This window comes from Colletes gigas, unplaced genomic scaffold, assembly GCF_013123115.1.
Source record: "Colletes gigas isolate AHSC1104 unplaced genomic scaffold, ASM1312311v1 Colletes_gigas_Sc00004, whole genome shotgun sequence".
NCBI lineage: Eukaryota > Metazoa > Arthropoda > Insecta > Hymenoptera > Colletidae > Colletes > Colletes gigas.
This window is the reverse complement of record NW_025106633.1, coordinates 683,784-704,877: the sequence shown is the minus strand read 5'-3', so window position 1 is coordinate 704,877 and position 21,094 is coordinate 683,784. Positions and strand designations below refer to the sequence as shown.

General features: G+C 38.0%; 1 protein-coding gene across 1 annotated transcript in view; it reads right to left on the bottom strand.

Annotated features, from left to right (window-relative positions):
• Positions 1-12,602: 12,602 nt before the first annotated feature.
• Positions 12,603-21,094, bottom strand: part of LOC122405306 (flocculation protein FLO11-like) — a 37,168-nt gene continuing 28,676 nt past the window's right edge. Inside the window, exons 10-11 of the mRNA XM_043409953.1 lie at positions 19,530-19,722; positions 12,603-18,945 (exon numbers count right to left, since the gene is read on the bottom strand). Of these exons, the coding sequence (XP_043265888.1) occupies positions 18,620-18,945; positions 19,530-19,722 (519 nt within the window). The 3' untranslated portion in view covers positions 12,603-18,619. The remainder of the gene's footprint in view (positions 18,946-19,529; positions 19,723-21,094) is intronic.

The window sequence follows — 21,094 nt, the reverse complement described above, 5'->3', positions numbered from 1 at the left end:
TCCATACCAGACGATGCATCGAATACAAATACATACACTGCTGTACTGTAGTATCTCTCTTCTGCTACTGCTTATTACTGTGTATAGTATATTTCCAACACGATTTATAATAATATAATAAATTTTATTAAATATTCAATAACAGAAACGTGATAATTGCTTAGAATCTTTGTAACAAATCGCGGTTGCCGTGGAAAAACAAAAAGGGTTTTTAAAATGATTGTGAACTGTGCCGCCACAGTTACTCCCCTCGTCGTACAATTGAAAGTTACCATATTTTATTTACATAAGTTTTTAACGGGTTACTCATATTATTTGCTTGTGATTGGCTTGTTGTCTCTAATACAAGGTCTGATTGTATCATAAAGTAGACACGGCACGTGACCTCGTGGATTCAGCAGGTCGGTATTACAGCAACCATTCTCTGCACAGAAATGCAGATACGCGGCTGCCTGAAGCACAGACAAGTCTGCGCCTGAAGAAACGCGAGGGAGTTGCTTGCTATTGCCATATACCATTCTGAATGTGTAAAGAACTGCTCAGCTTTCGTATACGAAACCATAGACGAGGTATATGATCATATACCTCATCTGTGCTTTCACCTTATGGACTTTCGTGGCCGAATCTAACTGCCATACCGACCTGAAAATTCGGAGATGATTTTAGCGGCCTCTTCTTATGGATGGCGGTCAGTTGAGAAATTCACTGAATTAGTGTGATAGGCAGCAGCTAATTGCGTGTAAATGCATACGAGTTGAAAAGTACGAATTATTCGCGTTTCCTTGACTAGTTAAAGTTGTAAATAATTTGCTAAAATCAGTTTATCCGCGGTTTCTATCCGAGGTATCCCTCGGGTTCGTAATACAAGTTTCGCGAGACATCGGAGCTTCCCCCACCCCGCCGCCTAATTCGCGAGCGTTGCCGAGCACAGCGGACGGCCATCATTCATACTTTGAAAATAAACATAGCAAGACGTGTCGAGACGTATCGGCGTTTCGCGGCCGAGGTGCGTATTTCTAACCTGTTTATCCATCCACGATCTCTTGCAATACGGTTTCGATTTAATCATTACTAAATTGTAATAATCGTTCGTGTACTTTAATGCATCGTTCTTTCGTTTCTGTTGCAGTCTCTGATTGAAATTCGACGCCATGGAAAGTTTCATTGGCGCGTAAACGACACCATAACAGATGGCAGAGGAGTCGAAAAATTTTGGAGGGAGTATTGGTAACTTCTAAACAATTGTAACCAAAATTAACATCTATATCAATATTTATATATTTGTATCTCTTTATTGTGTCATTAGTTGCAAGCATGATCATAATTTTAGAATCGGCCATTGTTAAGATAAATTATGAAAATCTTTGACAAACCTTTTATCCACTTCGATATAATATCGAAATATACAGAAATGGCGTCGGTAGATATCGACGATAAATTGAAATAATTTATATTTAACTGTATTCTGATCGCGATTAAATATTTCCGAGTGTTATTTATTTAATCGATTGTTCATATTTCTTTATGAATTGTTGTAATTGCAATTTGCATATATATTTCGATGCAAGTTTAAGAAAATGTAGTAACTTCGGCGTTGAAATATGCTATTCGAGCACAAATAACCAACGAACTTTAATTCTTGCAAATTTCGGAATATTTATAAAAATTATCGGATATTCTCACATTCGATGAAGTAAACATAATCATGCTTACAACTCTAACTATGATATTTAGTGATATAATATTTATAAATTGAATAATTACTTGCACGTAATTATTTTCGTAGATAATATTTTATCGTTGAAATCCATTGATTGAGAATATTTCGCCTTCGTGGCATTGAATTTTTACGTGACAAATTATGTATACAATAGTACTAAGTAAAGCAGTATTTCTGTTGACGAACTCTTGTAAGAAGATGAAAAAAGAAAACCAGTAGGCTGAGCACAGATGTGCTTGTTGTGTTTCTTATCTCCTGTCCCTTTCTTTTCAGCTCTTTTCTTTCCAGGAAATTTGTTGGCCGCGCGCAATGCGGCCGGTAGATTCAGTGATTGTGCGTAGCAACATGTTTGTTTCTCGGGGCAAAGTGACCCCGAGTACGTTGTCGTTCGCGATGTTAGGCAAACGCGAGAATAGAAGCAGTGTTTTCTACGCAATATTAAATTACTTCCAGAGCATCGTGGCTCTTTCTGTTTTCTGAATCGCGATAATAGAATCATTTGTTCGCCGATTTCAATCTTCGGTCGCGGTAATCTAATTTAATACTTTCCAATCAAATTAATTATTTTTTCAATTTGAAATTTAAACTCCTCGTTACCGGAATTAGAGTCAGTGCATCACCGAAGAGGACTATTGGGCGATGCTCAACGAGCAAACAATGTAAGTATAAATTTATACTTTGAAATTTTTAATTAAAAATCTCTACAGTTTTGACAATAGATTCTAATTGTTTTCTTACAGTTTTCTTACAGTTTCTGAACATGATCCTGGGAACCAGCAGCAGTACCCGGGGGGTATCGGGCGGCGGACCACGAGCGAACAACGTAAGTATAAATTTATACTTTGAAATTTGTTAATTAAAAATCTCTATAATTTTAACAATCGATTCTAATTGTTTTCTTGCATTTTTGTTACAGTCTCTAGACCTGAATCTAACCAGCAGGACCATACTGACTGATGGATGACTGATGGATGATTTCGAGGACTTCAAGTCATCATTGGTAAGTCGCATGCTATTTTGTTTCCTCTGGTCCCCAACCATGTTGTAGGATGAAAGATCCGAATCAACACGGGTGACCAGTTGTATACTTGCTATTTTTGACGAGTTAAGTGAATAGTAACATCATCTGTTATATTTTTTAGAGCAGGTTTTAGGGTCTTCTTGCACTCGCGTTTCTTAATATTACAAATGAATATTACACATTGTGATTATTATAAAATTTTTACAAATATATATAACACAGTTATATGATTGAATAGAAAATGAATTAATATAATGTGAAAACATTATATTTATCATATGATCGCGTAGAATATGAATGATAATTAATATGACACTGTACAACAATATTTACAGCATTAATATAAATTATTAACTATTGATCGTTTACTTAATTAATACATCGCACGATGTATTTAACGTGCAAGAAGGCATTTCGCGACAGGTCGATTTTTGAGTCAAAGTAACATGTATTTTATACTAGTTTCATCTTTTAAAAAGTTTACTTTGACGACAGAATCGATCAAGGATAATTGAATATTTTGATTAACAATTTAATGAATTAATTTCAATTTTTAAAGTAAATTCTTTTATCATGAAATCTCAAGTAGAGTCTTTTATTTTAAATAATTCAATTTCAATTATAATAGTTTTATTGAATAGTAGTATTTTTCAATAGTAACGTATTTTATTATTGATATATTACATATAACAAGTCGAGTCATTTTAACTAAAAATTAGATACGAAATACCGTTTAGCTATTAACTAGTTTTTCTAGTCAGGATTTTCAGAGTAATTTTTCCGTGTTCGTTGCCTAAGTTCATGCACATGCCCAGGTGCTATTTGCATGAGCGAGGGCAACGGGGCACGATGAATTTATTTATAACAATTCAACGACATATTGACGACTGACATTGGCTAGTGAATCGTGCGCGACGTACTGTCCACATGTGTGTGTGTGTGGTTAGGTTGTGGAAGTGCGTCGTTTCAGATGTTTTATGATTGCAATTTACATACAGAATTTTATAACATTAGATTTTTATCAATAATAATATCAAATTTCAATTTATCATTTATTTGAAAACTGTTGATCTTAATAGATTTAAATCTTCAATGATACATTTATGCAATAGATTTTATTAAATACTATGTTCCATATATTTATGTATACATATAATATAAGTACGCAAAGATCACTAGCCCTTGTCAGTCTCAGAAACTAGTAAGTCCACAATTAGAGTGTGAATGTTTGCAATATTCGGGTGTCGGAGGAACCCCGGGGAATCCTCTCTAGTTTAGGTCGCGCCCGAATATTATGCGTGAGTACCGTGGAGTGTTTGTTTGCGAGAATGAGTTTTGCAATTTTTTAAATATAGGGTTAGGTAGGTAGGTAACTTTTTCTCTGGTGTGTGTGTGCTTAATCTAAGTAGGTAGGGTCAGGGCAGGACTGTCCACATTAGTAATTCGGGTAGGCGCGTTTCCGCGTGGCAGTTCTGTTCCTGTAGTTACGATTTCGAGAGTAGAAATCTTGCTGATTGAAACGGTGCACTTGTGCTGTTTGTTTCGGCTTTATTTTCGACTCCTCGAATCGCGCGACTCTTAAAGTCGCTCTCTCGCGCTCGCGCTCGTGATTAGGTCCCTTTCGAAACGTTCGTCCCCCTCGAGATTCACCACGTATGCTCTTGCAACAATTCGTATATTGTTGGAAGACTACGTATTGCACAAAATCTCGAGCCCGGTCTTTCGTAAGTTTCAGGCATCGGCAGGACCGCCGAAGAAAGAAAAGACTCTCAATGAGCTGAAGAGGCCCTGACAAACTGTCGCAAGAGTGGGCTGCAACAAATGGCTTTTCATCTTCATCCTCGGATGAGAATGGAAAGTCATTCCTGTTACTACTTTGTCACTTAACTCGTCTGTAGTTGTAGTTAGTTTATTTTTCTGACTGGCTCACGTATGCATGTACCTGATGGTACATGATTGCACCATACATGCCAGCCATCTCTCCCCATAACTCGCGGTTATGATATACATAGAGTTGCGAATATCCAATAATCGCGTTTGCTTGTAGAGTTGCGAATCACTGTTTTTCGCGTTTCCTTTTCAGGGTAGTGTTGCGCCTTGACACGATACGCGATTGGTTTTTTGCAAACTTAGGTACCGAATGTTTGCTTAAAAATAGCGTTGCGAATTATTGATAAACGCGATTGCTCGTAGAGTTGCGAAATACTATTTTTCGCGTTTGCTTTTCAGGGTAGTGTTGCGAACAATCACGATTCGCGTTGCTTTTTTACTCTTTTATAATAATGGATGTCAATCGCGTTTGTAATTTTCATGTTATAAAGTAGCGTTGCGATCTTGATTAATCGTGCGATTTTTTATTTAGCGTTGCGATATTTTCAATGCCCAAATTCTACCCCAATTGTAGTACTAGTAGTAGTTAGTTTATTTTGTGGCCAGTACATGTCTATGTACATGTACCAATAGCCCCTGATTAAAGTTAGAGTTGCGAATAATATACAATGTTCGCGTTTGCTCGTAGAGTTGCGAACAAATATTTATCGCGTTGATATATCAGTGCTGCGAATAAATACGATTCGTGATTGTCTTTGTGCAAACCTAGGAACCGGGCGTTTGCTTTAAAAATAGCGTTGCGAATTTTTAGTAAACGCGATTGCGAATTAGAGTTGCGAATTACTATTTTTCGCGTTTGCTTTTCAGGGTAGTGTTGCGAATAATTACCATTCGCGGGTTGCTTTTATTCTTACAAGTCGCGTTTGGAATTTTTTCTATTATAAATTAGCGTTCCGATTGTTGATTTATCGCGTTGTTGCCCCGTAGTGTTGCGATATTTAAAACGTCTAACTTCATCCCCATATGTGCCACTCTATTGTAGTTTGAAGTAGCTTGATGTAGTTAGTTTATTTTGTGCATGTATGTTTATAGCTACAAGTGAAGACGCCAGCACCTGATCCAGCGTTTTTGGGCAAAACGCGATTTGCATTAGCGTTGCGAAACATAAATGTATTTCCATTAAAGATAGAGTTGCGTATATACAATAATCGCGTTTGCTCGTAGAGTTGCGAATTCCTATTTTTCGCGTTTCTTTTTCAGGGTAGCGTTGCGAATTCCATACGCGATTGCTTTTATTGTTATTTAAGAATAGCGTTGCGAACGTACTGATCGGTTTGTTCTTAGCGTTGCGAATTACTATTTTTCGCGTTTACTTTTCAGGGTAGCGTTGCGAATAATCACCATTCGCGGTTGCTTTTATTGTTAGAAATCGCGTTTGGAATTTTTCTATTATAAACTAGCGTTGCGATCTTGTCGCGTTTTTCATTAATTAGAGTTGCGATCCAATGCCCAAAAGCTGGTCAAAGCGCTGCTCATTGCACCGGGATCATCGAGAAGCAAGCTGGGATTCTGCAACGCCTCGAATGGCTCAACATCATTATTAAAATTAGTGTTGCGCATGATTGAATATGGGTGCACGCGATTTAATTAATAAAGGAACCCTGTATGGTTCATTTTACGAATAACAAGCACCATTCGCGTATAGTTTTTTATTTTATAAATTAGCGTTGCGAAAGAAAGAATGGTCCACTCACGGGTTGTTTGAATTTAAGACGAGTGGACGTTTATTCCAATTATGAGTTTATTCTCAAAAGAAATACTGCTTGAATGCACTGTTGTGAATAGACCAATTGTTTTATTCTTCATAACGTGTTAAAATCTGTAATATATGGGAATGTATTTTAATCACAGATTTGTGATGTATTTAAAAATTCTATATTATGATTAATTTTATTGTAGATTGAATTTATGATTGCTATATAGATATCTATATCACTAATTATTCATTCTTAGAGTTGGTAATTTTTACGGGATATAATAACGTTTGCAATCCAATTGTTATTTATAAATAGCGAATTTTTTATAAATATTCTGTATTCTTTGCATAAATCAAAGTTTGTTCGCGATCATTGTTTCAATCGATGGAAAATAGAATGCTTGCATCAAAAGGGTATGCAAATTGCAATTCGATATTTCATATTGAGAGTTAATTGCCGCGTAGAATCGATATTTTCGTTAGCTATTGCTTTTTCTGTATGAACCTAATTTAGTCTTGAATACAGTAAAATATAATTATTGCAATGTATACGTCTTGAAAAATTGTTTATTTCATAAAGGAAACGAAAAATAAAATCTACGGGTAACAAATGAATAAAATTTTCAATCTATTTCGTATTTATCTTAACACCGAGGCGAATTTTCATTCAATTTCACGTAATATTTATGTTTTCAAACTTTTTAATATCAATTTTTACTCGTGGAAGCTTACCATTATTCTATCTTGACGGTATATAATTATTTTTTTCTTTGTTCACTAATACACTTTCATTTCAGCTTTTAATCCTTTGGACAAGTTCTTGTTACAGAATATATAATTATCGAAGAATGGAATTGGAAATGGTACACGGATACCATCTTGACCGCTCTTAGAGAAATATTTCATACAATTTTATTTATTGTCTGATTTATGTTTCAGGGAAACATCGTCGGATTAATCAAGACACCAAGAAGAAATATTTTTTCATATTTATTTGTTTTATACGAGTTATATATTTTATTGGATATGAGTTTTTGTTTCAGGAAAACATCGTGGGAGTGACGAAGACACCAAGAAGAAAATATCTTGTCATATTTCTTTGTTTCATGTCGGTTATATTTATAGTATACGAGTGTATGTTTTAGAAAAACATCGTGGGATTGATGAAGACACCAAGAAGAAAATATTTCCTCGTATTTCTTCATGTTTCTACAGATTGCGTTACAATATAAGTACAAATGTATATAGATTATAAGATAAAAAAGCGTTCTCCTGCCGTTTATTAAATATTACCGAAACGTGTGCGTAAATTTAAGTGGGAATGATTAATATTAAGATACATATTAGTATTCTAATATGCAAGGTCCATACGTGCAGTTGCACATTTCTGGTTGGGTCTTCAGGATCCTTTCTTCGTTTTGTACGAGTGTCTCGTTAGGCACAGTCATAATGCAAGTATTTATTTAAGAAGGAACAATTAATAATAAAGTACATATTGATAATTTAGTAATCAGGATTCATACGTGCAGTTGCACATTCCAATTTCGTTTCTAGAAAACATGTGATGGATTATTTCACATGTATCAACATTTTGTTAGGTTTCTGATCTCTTCATCGGTCAGAGTTCGCGCATGCAGTTGTACATTTCAATTTCGTTTTTAGAAAACATGTGTATCATCTCACATAATATTGACATTTTGTTAGGTTCTTCATCTATTGATTGGGCAGTTCGTTTAAGAACTCGACCTTTGTAGTTCGTTTCTAACTTTTCAATAGCTTCTCCCTTGGATAGGTATTCGAATTCCTCGCCAAAGGAAGGGTGGTTGGGGCGAGGCTAGGGCGGGTCTCCAGTCGCAGCAACCTCCTCGCGGTGAGACCTGGGTCATATTATTTACTATGTAATTAATATAATTATTAATCACATAGCAAATAATATGAGCTAATGGCTGCGTTCTTCTTATAGTTCCACATACCTTCTTCGTCCTGGTGTGCGGTCTAATAACACTGATTTCGAGTCGCAAATACGTTTTTGCCGAGTTAGTTTTTAAATAAATAATATATTACAATTTAAAATAAAAACTAGAGGATTTGCGGTGCATTTATCAATGAGATCCTTACGTATTTTAATAATTTTGAAATCTTTAAATAATCTCGATCGATTGGTTATTCCAATGAAATTAATCGATCGATGCTCAATTCTGGACCATACAGCTTTCATTCCGTTAAAAAATAATAAAATTCATGTAATTTTATTTTCTGTCTCACTTCCTCTTGTGTTAATTTCTGAATCTGTTGATAACGTTGCGAGTGACACGAAAATGGTAATGGGATCCCGGGAACCCAGAGAAACGGGTCGAAAAAATACATTAGGTGAAAGGTATACGAGTAGATCTTTCATCCAATGTATTTTCTCGCCCCTTTTTATGGAGTCTCGAAACCCCATTACCATTTACGTGTCATTTGCAACGTTACCAACAGATTCAGAAATGAATTTCGATCCCTACATAGTCAGTCAGCTCACATGTATTTATACACACGCTACAACTGTTTGCCCGTCAAGTTGTGCCTAAACATTAATCTCGGTTTACAGTAGCGTCGCGAAATACGAATTATGTATTCGCGTTTGCGAGTTGCAAATATCGTGAATTTCATCGCGATCATTTTCCAAAGCGACAATTTCCAAAGAATTCCATCGCGTCTGTGGTAAATACAATTTTCGTAAAAAATATTCCGCGTCCGATGACTGATAGAGGAGACGAGGAAAATGAGAAAAATGGCGTGTCTTTATTTCACCGATTATACATGTATTCCGTGTGGTCTGTATAGTATAGACACATTTCCGGGCACTTTTTGTCCGCGATCTATGGGGTAGCTACAATCATTTCATACCATCAACATCGTTCGAAAATCCAGTTTTGAGAAAGCAATGCTATTTACCTCTGTTCGATGCTTGAACTTTTTATTTTAATGATTTCTTGGATGATGTCCAACTGGTTTTCCTCCTGATTGTACGGTAAACGGAAAAAGGGGAATAAATTTCGGGCGTTACGACCTGTCGATTACACGTATACACGCGGGGGCGTAATACAAGCTGGATAAAACGATCGTTCAAATTTTCTCCAGATATATTGGACATACGTACAGATATAGAAATACAAATAGAAACGAATGGAATGTCCGTAGTGGTTATCATTGTAACGGTGTGTGTTGGTCGGTATCGTATTCATTGCCATCGCTAGCGACGTTAGTCGTGGCATAAGTAGGGTATTTGCAAATTTCGTTGCACTTGCAATTAGTGTTCCGCAACGGGCAGGTATTCGGGTAAACGATCGATCAGCCATCACGCTTCGTTTTTGCCCAATTCGTTCGACTTCCGTTAAACTTCTCCGACCGTATCCGCGTATTAAAAATAAAAATTGCGATACCTATTTATTTCCCTTATTCGGGATAGGACATTTCTACAAACATTTTACGAAGGAATAAAAATCAAAAGATATTCTTTTTCTAATATTAAACTAATAAGACGGTTTTAAAAATTAAACCAATAAGCCTGCCTGTTTGCAAATCGAGGCAAATTGGGTAAAAGGAGTCGTGATGGCGCGTCGATTACGTAGCCAAAGTACATATATCCGTCGGTCGCGTAACTAAAAATCTTCACCCGACGTTATCGCCACGCGTCCCAACGATGACAAATCGAAAAATAATTTTCCTGGTAGCAACAATCGGCACGCAAATAACGATGTTCGATACGCTAACAAGAAGAGACAATAAAATCGGCGCGGTATTACACGGGTTATATAACAACGCGCACAGGTACGTACAGGGATATATGTATGTAATAACGTCGATCGAAGAAATCGCCTAATCGATAGGCTATGGTCCGCAATGTGGGTTATCCGTCGGTGTATCTGGTCGCGTGTGTATGTATCTAATTGTAAGGAGACATCCGTCGAAAGATATCCCATTTGTTCTCCGCGCATCGTCGTCGAGATCCTTAAATATCGCGATCGATGCGCGACCCGACCGGTCCAGGCAACGGTGTTCGGCTCCTTCGCGAGAAGCTCTTTTGTTTTTTTGTGTTTTTTTTTAATTTTCCACGCGTTTTCAATCAAACCCGACCGTCGTTCACGAAGGATTCTTGAAAGTTTTACGCAGATGGACGGATAATCGTCACCGAACATCGTTTCCCTTCGTTGGCACGGGGATTGTTTCTGCGTCGTTCCCCACCTCCCCCCTCCACCGTTTTCTTCTCTTCGCGTATTTCTTAATCTTTATCGATTTGGTCCTTTCTATTAGATGGCTCTCTCGTTCTCGATTTTCTTTTAAAAAGAAAAACGCGAGCGTGTCGTTGGGCGTTTAACGTCGCTGCTCTCGCCATTGATGCGATCGAGAGAAGAGCAGAGGACGGTAAAACGGGAGAAAAAGAGACGGAAGATGCGTGAGTGCGTGCGTGCGCCGTACGCGTAACCGCTCGTGCGCATTAAATCAAAGAGCGGGAGAGAGAGAGAGCTTTTGTTCTGTATTTTTTTTCTTCACTTCTTTCGCTTCTTGGACCGTTTTCGCGCGTGTGCATCGCAAAATCGTGTTCGATACTATTCATAGGCGATCGTCGTCCATTTTGACGCGTGACTTCCGCTCGTGCTCGGGGGACGTTCGTGCTCGAGCGACGCTCATGGCAAATTCAAGACACTAAAACGACTTGCGTCGACGACACGCCGATTTCGACAGAATTTTGCACAGATATTAAACACATACGTGCCATAATCGGGGCTTTAACAGCAGCATACGTCTCACATTTACACTCAAACCTTTGTTTACAATTTTATTCGACTGTAATTTGACATAAAAAATCGTATCGTTATTTTTAATATATTCCAAGTTTCAATCGGTGGTAGTTTTCTCTCGTCGATAGTTTTACGAAATGGACTCGTATTTGAAATTGTTCGATGTTCCTATCTGTGCAAAAAATGTCACGAAAGTCGCGTCGAATAATATTCGTTGTTATCGTACTCAATTTTCGTACGCGGACTAAAACGGCGCTAAACATTTAATTCGACTGTGTTTTCACCAAGCGTATCAAGTTTATAAAAAGTACGAATAAGATACAAACGAAGTGTATAAGTATTTCAAGTACACAACATGCTGTAATGCTTAACATTTTCTCGAGGGTATGGAAATGAATATGGAAAAATACGTCGCGTGTTTATGCGGTCTTACGAAACTCCATCGAGCCGACGGAAAAAAAGCAATTGTGACGATGCTTTTTCTCGTGAATTATTAATAACGTTTGCTTATCGATACAAAGTTTTTAAAAAATGCGTGTCTGCTTTACTCCCCGATTTCGCCCTCTTTTGCGCGACAGAATTTCATGATTTCTATTTTGCTCAATTCGGTAATCCGTAAAGATATCTACATGACTCTAATGAAACACGAGCGAACAAATCTAACGTTAATTCAACTATTTTTCAACATACACGAACGTTCAACACGCCTTTTTCAGACGTTTCTTATCAACTTTTGACCCGTTATTATCACCAGTATCAACGCACGATGTAAACTCTATATTATACTGTTTCCTGTCGCCATAACAATAGCTAAACAAGCCTACTTTATGTTATTTTGTTTAAACGTTTCGACCACCAATTGGATCTCGTATACGGGGTGTTCGGTCAACCCTGGGAAAAATTTTAATGGAGGATTCTAGAGGCCAAAATAAGACGAAAATCAAGAATAACAATTTGTTGATGGAGGCTACGTTAAAAAGTTATTAACGTTTAAAGTTCCGCCCGTACTGAATTTTTTTTCTCGAAAATGCGCAAGATTTCGGGGGTATGCCTATTCACCAAAAATGATTGTAATTGACCCCCACAACCGAAAATAATTTTTTCAAAACGATTTGAAAATTTTTTTTTCCGTCGAAAAATTTCACACCTTCTCGAATTTTTTTCTCGAAAATGCGCAAGATTTCGGGGGTATGCCTATTCACCAAAAATGATTGTAATTGACTCCCGCAACCGAAAATAATTTTTTCAAAACGATTTGAAAATTTTTTTTTCCGTCGAAAAATTTCACACCTTCTCGATTTTTTTTCTCGAAAGTGGATAGGATTTCGGAGGTATGTGTATTGACCAAAAATGATTGTAATTGACCCCCACAACCGAAAATAATTTTTCCAGAACGATTCGAAATTTTTTAATTTAATTGTTAATAACTTTTTAACGAAGCTTCCATCAACAAATTGTTATTCTTGATTTTCGTCTTATTTTGACCTCTAGAATCCCCCATTAAAATTTTTCCCAAGGGTGGTCGAATATCATGTATTATCGTTGTTGTCCCATATAAAAATAAAAATAATCAGTTAATAAAACTACATAAACTTGAACGTAGTCACAAATCTACAAAACGTAAATTTGAATAATGTTAGGAGCTATTATAATTAGTAATTAATACTTTAGTTCTTTTTACTTTATATGTAGAACAACAAAAAATTAAAATCGTATCAACGATATAAATTATGAAACGATTGAAGTAAATTAAAGAGAGAGAAATTTCTATACAGATGAAGAGAATTTAATTACCTAGAACAATTGTTATTTGTCACGAATGCTAACAATTTCCAGTTCGTATATGGCGGTCGATTTAATTAATTATCTTCGTTTCAGTTCGTGGAAACGTATTCCTCTTGGGAAATTTAATATGTGTACAAACTGGAAGTTCCGTGGAACTGTTTATTAGTTTACTTATTCTTATATTATTTTCAAATTCACTGCGGCATGGCGATGAACGTGAATATCATCGATGAAATTTAAAATCAACCGATGGTCGAAACGTTGAAATAAAATAATTTTAACCAAGCTTGTCGAGCTAATTTCTATGACGATCGATGCTTCATAACAACAAGCAATAGTTACGATTAATTTATAATATTTTCTATTGAACGTGAGCGTTATTTAGCGCGTCCCTCGAGCACCAATGGGAGTCGCGTTTAACCGTTTCGAATATAAAACAGTAATTTTTTGCCCTTTTCAGAACAAATTCGTAACTGAGAATTTTTATAACATCAACGCAACGTTTTTCATCATTTTTGATTCCTCTTCGAAAATGTCGAGGTTAAGGCACCGCCTCGATTAAAAATTTGCTCTGGAAATTCGAAAAAGTCATCGGTTTGAACGCGGTTGGAATACAAAAACAGAGGAACGAAGCAACAGTATTTCTCCTTTTCTTTTCTTTTCCTTTTTTTTCTTTAAACGTTTGGAACGCCGGCGTTGCACAGGCGGGAACACAGCCACGCTCTTACGGAAAGAGAACGGATGCGAATCGTCGTGAATCCGTGTTCTCTTCTCGCGCGACGAATTGTTGTTACGTGTTCGTGCGAATTCAGATACAATACTCTGAAAGTCCCTGTCGATAAGATATATATATCTCAGTATCGTAAAAGCTGAGATCGATCGAAGACCGGTCACGCCTCGAAGCATAGGCGAAGCCAATATCGGTGAACCATTAGTCGAAGTTTCAAAAAGAAATCGCGATTCTTCGTAGACGGGTGCAATCCTTAACGGCTACGTAGTTAAGCGGTCGCTCGTGTACTCGAAGCGTCCGAATACATTTGTTTTTACGCATTAATCGTTAGGGTCGTCGTGACCGTGGCCCTCCAGAAGATCGTCGCGACGAACTATTAAAACAAGGCAGAATTGCCGGAAGAATCAACGAACGAAACTTCTGAAACACGCCATCGATCGCGGGACCGTTTACGCGCGTTGAAAATCTCGCGCAGGAATTCCTCGCGCCTCGCGGTAGAACCTCGATCGTTGCCACTTCCGAGCGCCCCGTTCGATGAAAATGCATCAAAACGGGGAACGCCTGAGCCTCGAGCTTGTATCCCTGCGCGAGTTCTCGCGCGCTAATTTAATATGTTATTTACTAGAACCATCCACTCTTTGTCTAACGTGCAATAAAATTCGATGGTAACCAGAATCAGCTACCTTTATCTACGCACCGTCTATACAATTCTGAAGAACATAGATCGCTTATTTAATTTACTTCTGCGTTTACATTGCACAATAGGACAGCAATACATCGAGCGTACAATGAGAAAAGGAGGGACACCGAGTGACTCGTTTGCTCGTAGAACAGAAGGAGAACAAGGTGTGGGGGGGAGGGGAAAAAGGTTAGTGTTAGGCACGGAGGAAAGGGTGACGAAGAGTAACTACGATCCTCGATTTTCTAGTTTCAACGTTGGCACCGAATACGTTAAGCTTCCCTTTGATTTCCCTTTGATTTTCTCTGAACATTACCGAGTCGAAGGTGTCACGCTACGGTTAAACGAGCCAACCCCGTTCAACAAGTACGCTTTTCTGTATAGTACGTTCTACGAGAAGATGTGGTCGGATGTAAACGGAGATGTCGCGTGACCAAAATTTCGTCAGCCCGTCGAGAAAATTCTTATCTGGACGAAACATACAATAAAATGGTTTCTCCGGGTCTTGTTAAATAAAAATGGTAAGTCGGTATACGGCAGTTTACGGTTTTCATTTGTCTCTTTGTTACGCGAATAAAAGTTTTGGTCGTTTCTGATCGACGCTCTGCTTAACACTTTGACGGCTGCTGTCACGTATATGTGACTTTGAGAGCCAGCAGTGATCTACTGTATCAGTTACCATTTCATCCTACATTCAACTTATTACGTTTGTTGAGGTTACATTTATAATTCCTTGTAATAATATTCCTAACATCTTCGTGCATCTCACTTTGGCGGCCGTTAAAGTGTTAAGAATGGTAACGTAGATTCGCTGCAAAAGGTCGTACTATTATACTTCGATTACCGCGAACCAAGCCTAATTTAACTCGTCCGGACGCAAATTATAAATTAGGTGACCTTGCGCAACGCTATTGTTTTATTTAGAGGCAACGGGTTCGTAATAACTCGCGAGGATCCAGATTGATGTTCTTAGAAGTACGAATACTAGAATTTATGTAATATTGCAAATGTTTCGGACGAAATTGAATGGTTCAGGGACGCGTTCTGATGTGTTTTCTTGTATTCAACCGCGTTATGAAATGTAAACAGAGAATGGTTCAACTTAAAAAATACAATGGTCGATATGAGGGATCGTATTACTGAGTAACACTATGTGTGTGATTGAATCATCAATTTATCGATTCAATGAATATGATGCAAATGGTCGTGACATTAACACTAGAACTATCGACAATTATAGCGTGTTTATTTGTACCAAAGAAATTGAAATAAGTGGTTTATACATTCTCTTATAGAAAATTACGATAAATTTTCAAAAATTCAGTCGAGTAAATTTTTTACAAGTTCCATTAGAAATTACGAATGGATCATTTTTACTGGTTTGGTAGTTCTAGTGTTGAACCTTTTCTCAAATCATCACAACATTAACGAAGGAGTAATCGAAATCAAAATATCTCCTAAATTGATGATTTTTCAACGCAAATGTCTTAATACTTTTTTATAAAGAATATCAAGGTGCATCAATTGAAACGATAAAAAAAAAACATTATAATCTCAATATGTTCTCTACACGTTCGCCTACAAAAAAACCCTCTCAAAACCATTTCAACATCGTGAGAAAATTTTAAAGAGAATCGTTGTTTTTTATCGAATTGTACGGAACGATAAACCCTGGTCCGCAGCCATTTTGTTCCCGAGTCCAGATTATCGTCTCGCGGAACGTACTATGCCGCGATTCGCGTTCGTTTTACTACATTCTTCGCATAAATTCCCTTACATTGGATAGAAAAACGGGTCCAACGGTTACGATACGTACGCGTTTAGACGCGTACAACGACGAGAATCTTGGGATCGCGAACGTTCTATCGGGAAAATTTAATCGTTGCGTGCGTAAGTACGTGCGTGCGCGTGTACAGTGTGCATGCATGCATAAGTGCGAGCCGGAGTCGCGTTTACGCGCGTCGAGTGTGTATGTAAATTGTTAGTATTATACATGTTATACGTGCATAATCGATCTACGTGTTCGCAAACGTGTGCGTATGCATATACTTGTGCTCGTTCCGGGTATTTAAGTTCGTATCGATCGTGTCGATCCACGCGCGTGTGTTCGTGCTACATATTTAGCTGGCTGTATCAGCCGCGCTTCCGATCGATGAAGAAAAAGCAGAAATGAGATTTCATCGTGCGGGGCGGTTCACGTTCCAACGGGAGTCGCGTGATCCAGCGATCCAAAGCGCCGGAAATGTACCCGGGCGAATTTTACAACGTCTGTTTCCGCTAAATTGTTTTCCTTCCGTTCTTCCGGTACTTTAAGCCGCGTTGGTCGTCGTCGTTTCGAAACAATAACGGAGTAGCGAGCGCGTTTCTTGTTTAAAAATGATTTCGATAATTGCTCGTTCGCTGATGGAATTCGACACTTCGTTAGTCCGAACAAACGCGTTATTTAATCTGATAATTGAAAATACATTTTGTTCGTACCTATGCGGAGGGAGAGTATTATATAATTTTTTCTCGATTATGCAAAGGATAATAGAGCGAACCAGGCGTTCAACGATGTTGTGCAACATTTACGAATGGTTTTATTGCACTGTCAGATGTATACACCGTTGAAATATTGAACGTTTCTAATATCGATTTAGTAATTTTACGAGAGGGATGTTCAGCATGGATCAAAAAGTATGAAAAATTCACCGGGGCACACGACGGGTTAACTTTTGATTTTCTCGATGTTATCGATCACTTGGTGGTCTATTATCGTTTTCATAAATAAAGCTACTGTGGGATACTTTTCTTCCCACAGATGTAAACGAAAGATATCTTTCACGCTGTCTTTTGTTATATTCTTTTGTACCAAGAGTACCGAAATGTTACTGGAAGCTTTGAAACTAGAGACACGCTTGCTCGGACTTACGAACGGACTAATCGCGTTCCTTATTTATCGTCGGAATGAAGAAACGGTGGTACGGTAACGGGAATGATCGCGAGAGAAAAGTATCGACAAGGGTGGAGAGATCAGTGGCTCGGTGCAGGAAAAGATAATGGCGAAAATACATTATTGGCACGTCACATGCGTAAACCACGAGTTTACAATTGCATTCAGTTGTTTACCGCGTACAGAGATGGGCAAAGTTTGGACGAATGACTGGTTCGATCGTTAGTCATCGAATGAAAATAAAAATTTAACCGCTCTGTCGAACGTACGTCAAGAATAAATTGCTCTGTATCGATTTTATCGATCGTCCATTGTTCGAACACCCTTAGTTTCCATTTAAAAGCCAGAGGTCCGAATATTCTGCAAACAGTGTGACAAGATTCGGGCGAAGATTTAAAAATGATGGATAACGCGGCATCACACGTGTCGCATGGCGTTATGTAACGCGTGTCGCGTAAGTCAATGTTTTTCAAAGTAGGGGACGCGACCCTTGGAACAGGGACGAAAGAAAATATTTAATTTAGGAGATGTGGATCAAACATCTCCTCGTATCCGTGTATCATCGGGATTTAACGATCGTAGGAGTAGATTTACTTCGTATCACTTTCACGTATACCATTTATTTATAAATTATCGAGAAAATTATACGAATTCGTTACTTGGATTTTTATGATTTTCTGTTACTCGACAAATATGCAAATTTCAATTTGGTACGGTTCAAGAATAATAACAATTCCTTAATAATTGTGAAAGCAAAACGATTGAAAGTTTCGTTTCCACAACCATTGTGGAGTTTTTATTATTTCTTGAAGTGGTAAATATAATTATCAAATTAATAACAACTTAATTTACGATTGAGTGAAACAAACAAATGTAAAAATTTCAATTTGGTACGGTTCAAAAATAATAATAATTCCTCGATAATTGTGAAAGCAAAACTCTAACAACGATTGAAAGTTTCGTTTTCACAATCATTGTGGAGTTTTTATTACTTCTTGATTGTAGTAACTATAATTATCAAATCAATAAGAACTTAATTTACGATCGAGAGAGAGAGAAACGTCAGAGAAACGATCTTTCGTCCGTAAATCTTTCGTAGAAGTATATTTCAGGGATTGAAGGTTCCGTGCGTTCGCATAACGTGACAATATCGTGTTTGCGCCTTAATGTTTCCGTGATGCGAAATCCAGAGTTGTCGGTTCACGCGACCGAACGAACAAACTCGTCGTGGCAAAGTGGCGTAAAGTGCGAACGGAAAGGACACGCGATCGAAGCGATGACAGACGAGAAAACGACAAAAGGGTCGAGAGGATAGAAAAAGATGGTTTCCGTAGCGAGAAGGCAAGGTCAAAGATAGAGAACGATACGAAGACGGACGATTTTTAAAGAACGTGTAAATTCTCACAACTCTTGGACTTGCTGTCTCTCGCCCACACCTTACCCAATAAATTTCGTACCTTCAGACTTGTACTCGTACGACTACCCCGATACTTTTTCGGCGAATTGTTCTCGGAGCAAGACCCTAACGGCGATTTGCTGCGGTTCTTTCGCGATCTCTTCCGGAAGAGGTCCCTCGTTCTTTCGGGATTCTCGAGCTTCAGGCGAATTTGCGTCAGCAAGCCTACCAGAAGCTCGTCGACGTTGTGATTAATCCCCACGGACGTCTCGATGAACTTGCAATCGTAGGATGTGGCCATACATTTCCCCTCTGCAAAACAAACGTGTCGTTTATTTCGGATTTCTGGCTTACCGCGAAATCACTACTCGCGAACGTCGTTTCGTTATTTAACTCATTTTTTTGTTAACGCAAAACGATTACTTTCGGAGTTTATACGCTGTCCAAGAGGATCGTAAAAATATTAGTGTTTCTGATCGAAATGGTTTCGAAATGCTTGAAACGACGCTTGCTAATATTAACCCCCTACTGTACAATGGCTACTCATTCGTCATTGAGTCAAATCTGTTCTTTTTAAACAAAATTAAATAGTAGAGGTTTGAATAATTATTTGGAGTTGAATCGTACGTTAGGGGGTTAATTGTTATTCCCTGAGAGTGTGTTAAATGTTCGTTTGTTTTGAATCTACGACGATTTCGCAACAAAATTCCCTTGCCGGTTGATACACGCGAACATTGGAGGTAAAGTCGAGGTAACGTTAAAGCGCGAAGCAACGAAAGGGCGTGATAATGCTGGCACGAAACGAACGCACGCGATGATTCCGCGTATTTCGCGTATATCAGCTTCAAGGCTGCTGCACGGATTTATCAGCGAGGGCAGGGGACTCGGCCTCTTACCTGCGGTCGAAACCAATCGACTGCGAACGAGGTCGACTTTGTTTCCAACAAGGATTACCGCTCGAGCCGATACGTGATCGCTGCACCAAAGAGTTTGCAGAACCTCTTCGGCTACACATACCGAGGTTCGATCGGTCGTAGAGTAGACGACACAGTACGCGTGCGGTTCGTACGTCGCTATGCAAGTTTCGGGCTGTAAAAAGAAACGAATTCCAATTGCAATAGCTTACGCCTGGTCGCTGGTCGACGAAACCGCCCAACGACAATCTTGCTGAAACCCCGAGCGCAACGCTCCATTTTCAATGTACTTTTGAGCAACGACTGTGCTTGATATACTAATTGGGACATGTTTTGCGTATTTCAAAATTAATTGTGGACGAAGACTTCTATTTCGGTTTGCTATTCGCTCGACGATATTTTACGCAACGATTGTGCTTAACATACTAATCTATCTATAAAATGAAAGGCCTGACTCACTGACTCATCAACGCCCAGGCTAAGCCCTTAGACATAAAAAGCTGAAGTTTCCTCTATGATAAGGGGGTGGAAAGGGGTTGCAACGTTTGTATGAGGAATATTTTATTTGTGGTTGGATTTGCTTCATTCTTGGTCTTAATGCTCTTTGACATAATTAATCAAACACCTGTTTCGGCATTTTAAGAAATTCTACTCCTAGAGGGGTGAAAGGGGGTTGCAACGTTTGTATGAGGAATATTTTATTTGTGGTTGGATTTGCTTCATTCTTGGTCTTAATGCTCTTTGACATAATTAATCAAACACCTGTTTCGGCATTTTAAGAAATTCTACTCCTAGAGGGGTGAAAGGGGGTTGCAACGTTTGCATGGGACATATTTTGTTCGTTGTCGAATTTGCTTCATACTTGGTCTTAATACTCTTTGATATAATTAATCAAACACCTATTTCGGCATTTTAAAAAATTCAACCTGTGAAGGGGTGAAAAGGGGTTGTAACGTATGTATGAGGAATACTTTATTTGTGGTCGGATTTGCTTCAAACTTGGTCTCAACACTCCTTAATATAATTATTCAAATACTTATTTCGGGTTTTTTTTTAAATTCAACCTCTGAAGGGGTGAAAAGGGGTTGTAACATTCGTATGAGGAATACTTTATTTGTGGTCGAATTTGCTTCAAACTTGGTCCGAATGCTCATTGATACAATTATTTCGCATTAAAGTTGCCCTATTTCCGTAAATGGATCTAGAAACTTCAAATTTAACATGTAAATATGTAATTATTATCTTATCACTAAACCGTTGCAATAGTGTAAATACGCCTAAATATCGGTATGGGTGTCGTTATGAAGGTCTTTTGGGACGTTAATTACGAAAATGATATCAATTTTGAAATGTAAGATGGCAATTTGACATAAAATTAAAACTCTATACAGGTGAATGGGGGCTTAAAAGGTTTTATGGAAAAACAATATCTATTTTCGAGGAACTAAACGGTTTCCTGTGCGAGTGAAGCCGCGAGCAAAAGTTAGTTAGGACATACTTCGCATATTTCAAAAATAATTGTAGACGAAGACTTCTATTTCGAGTGT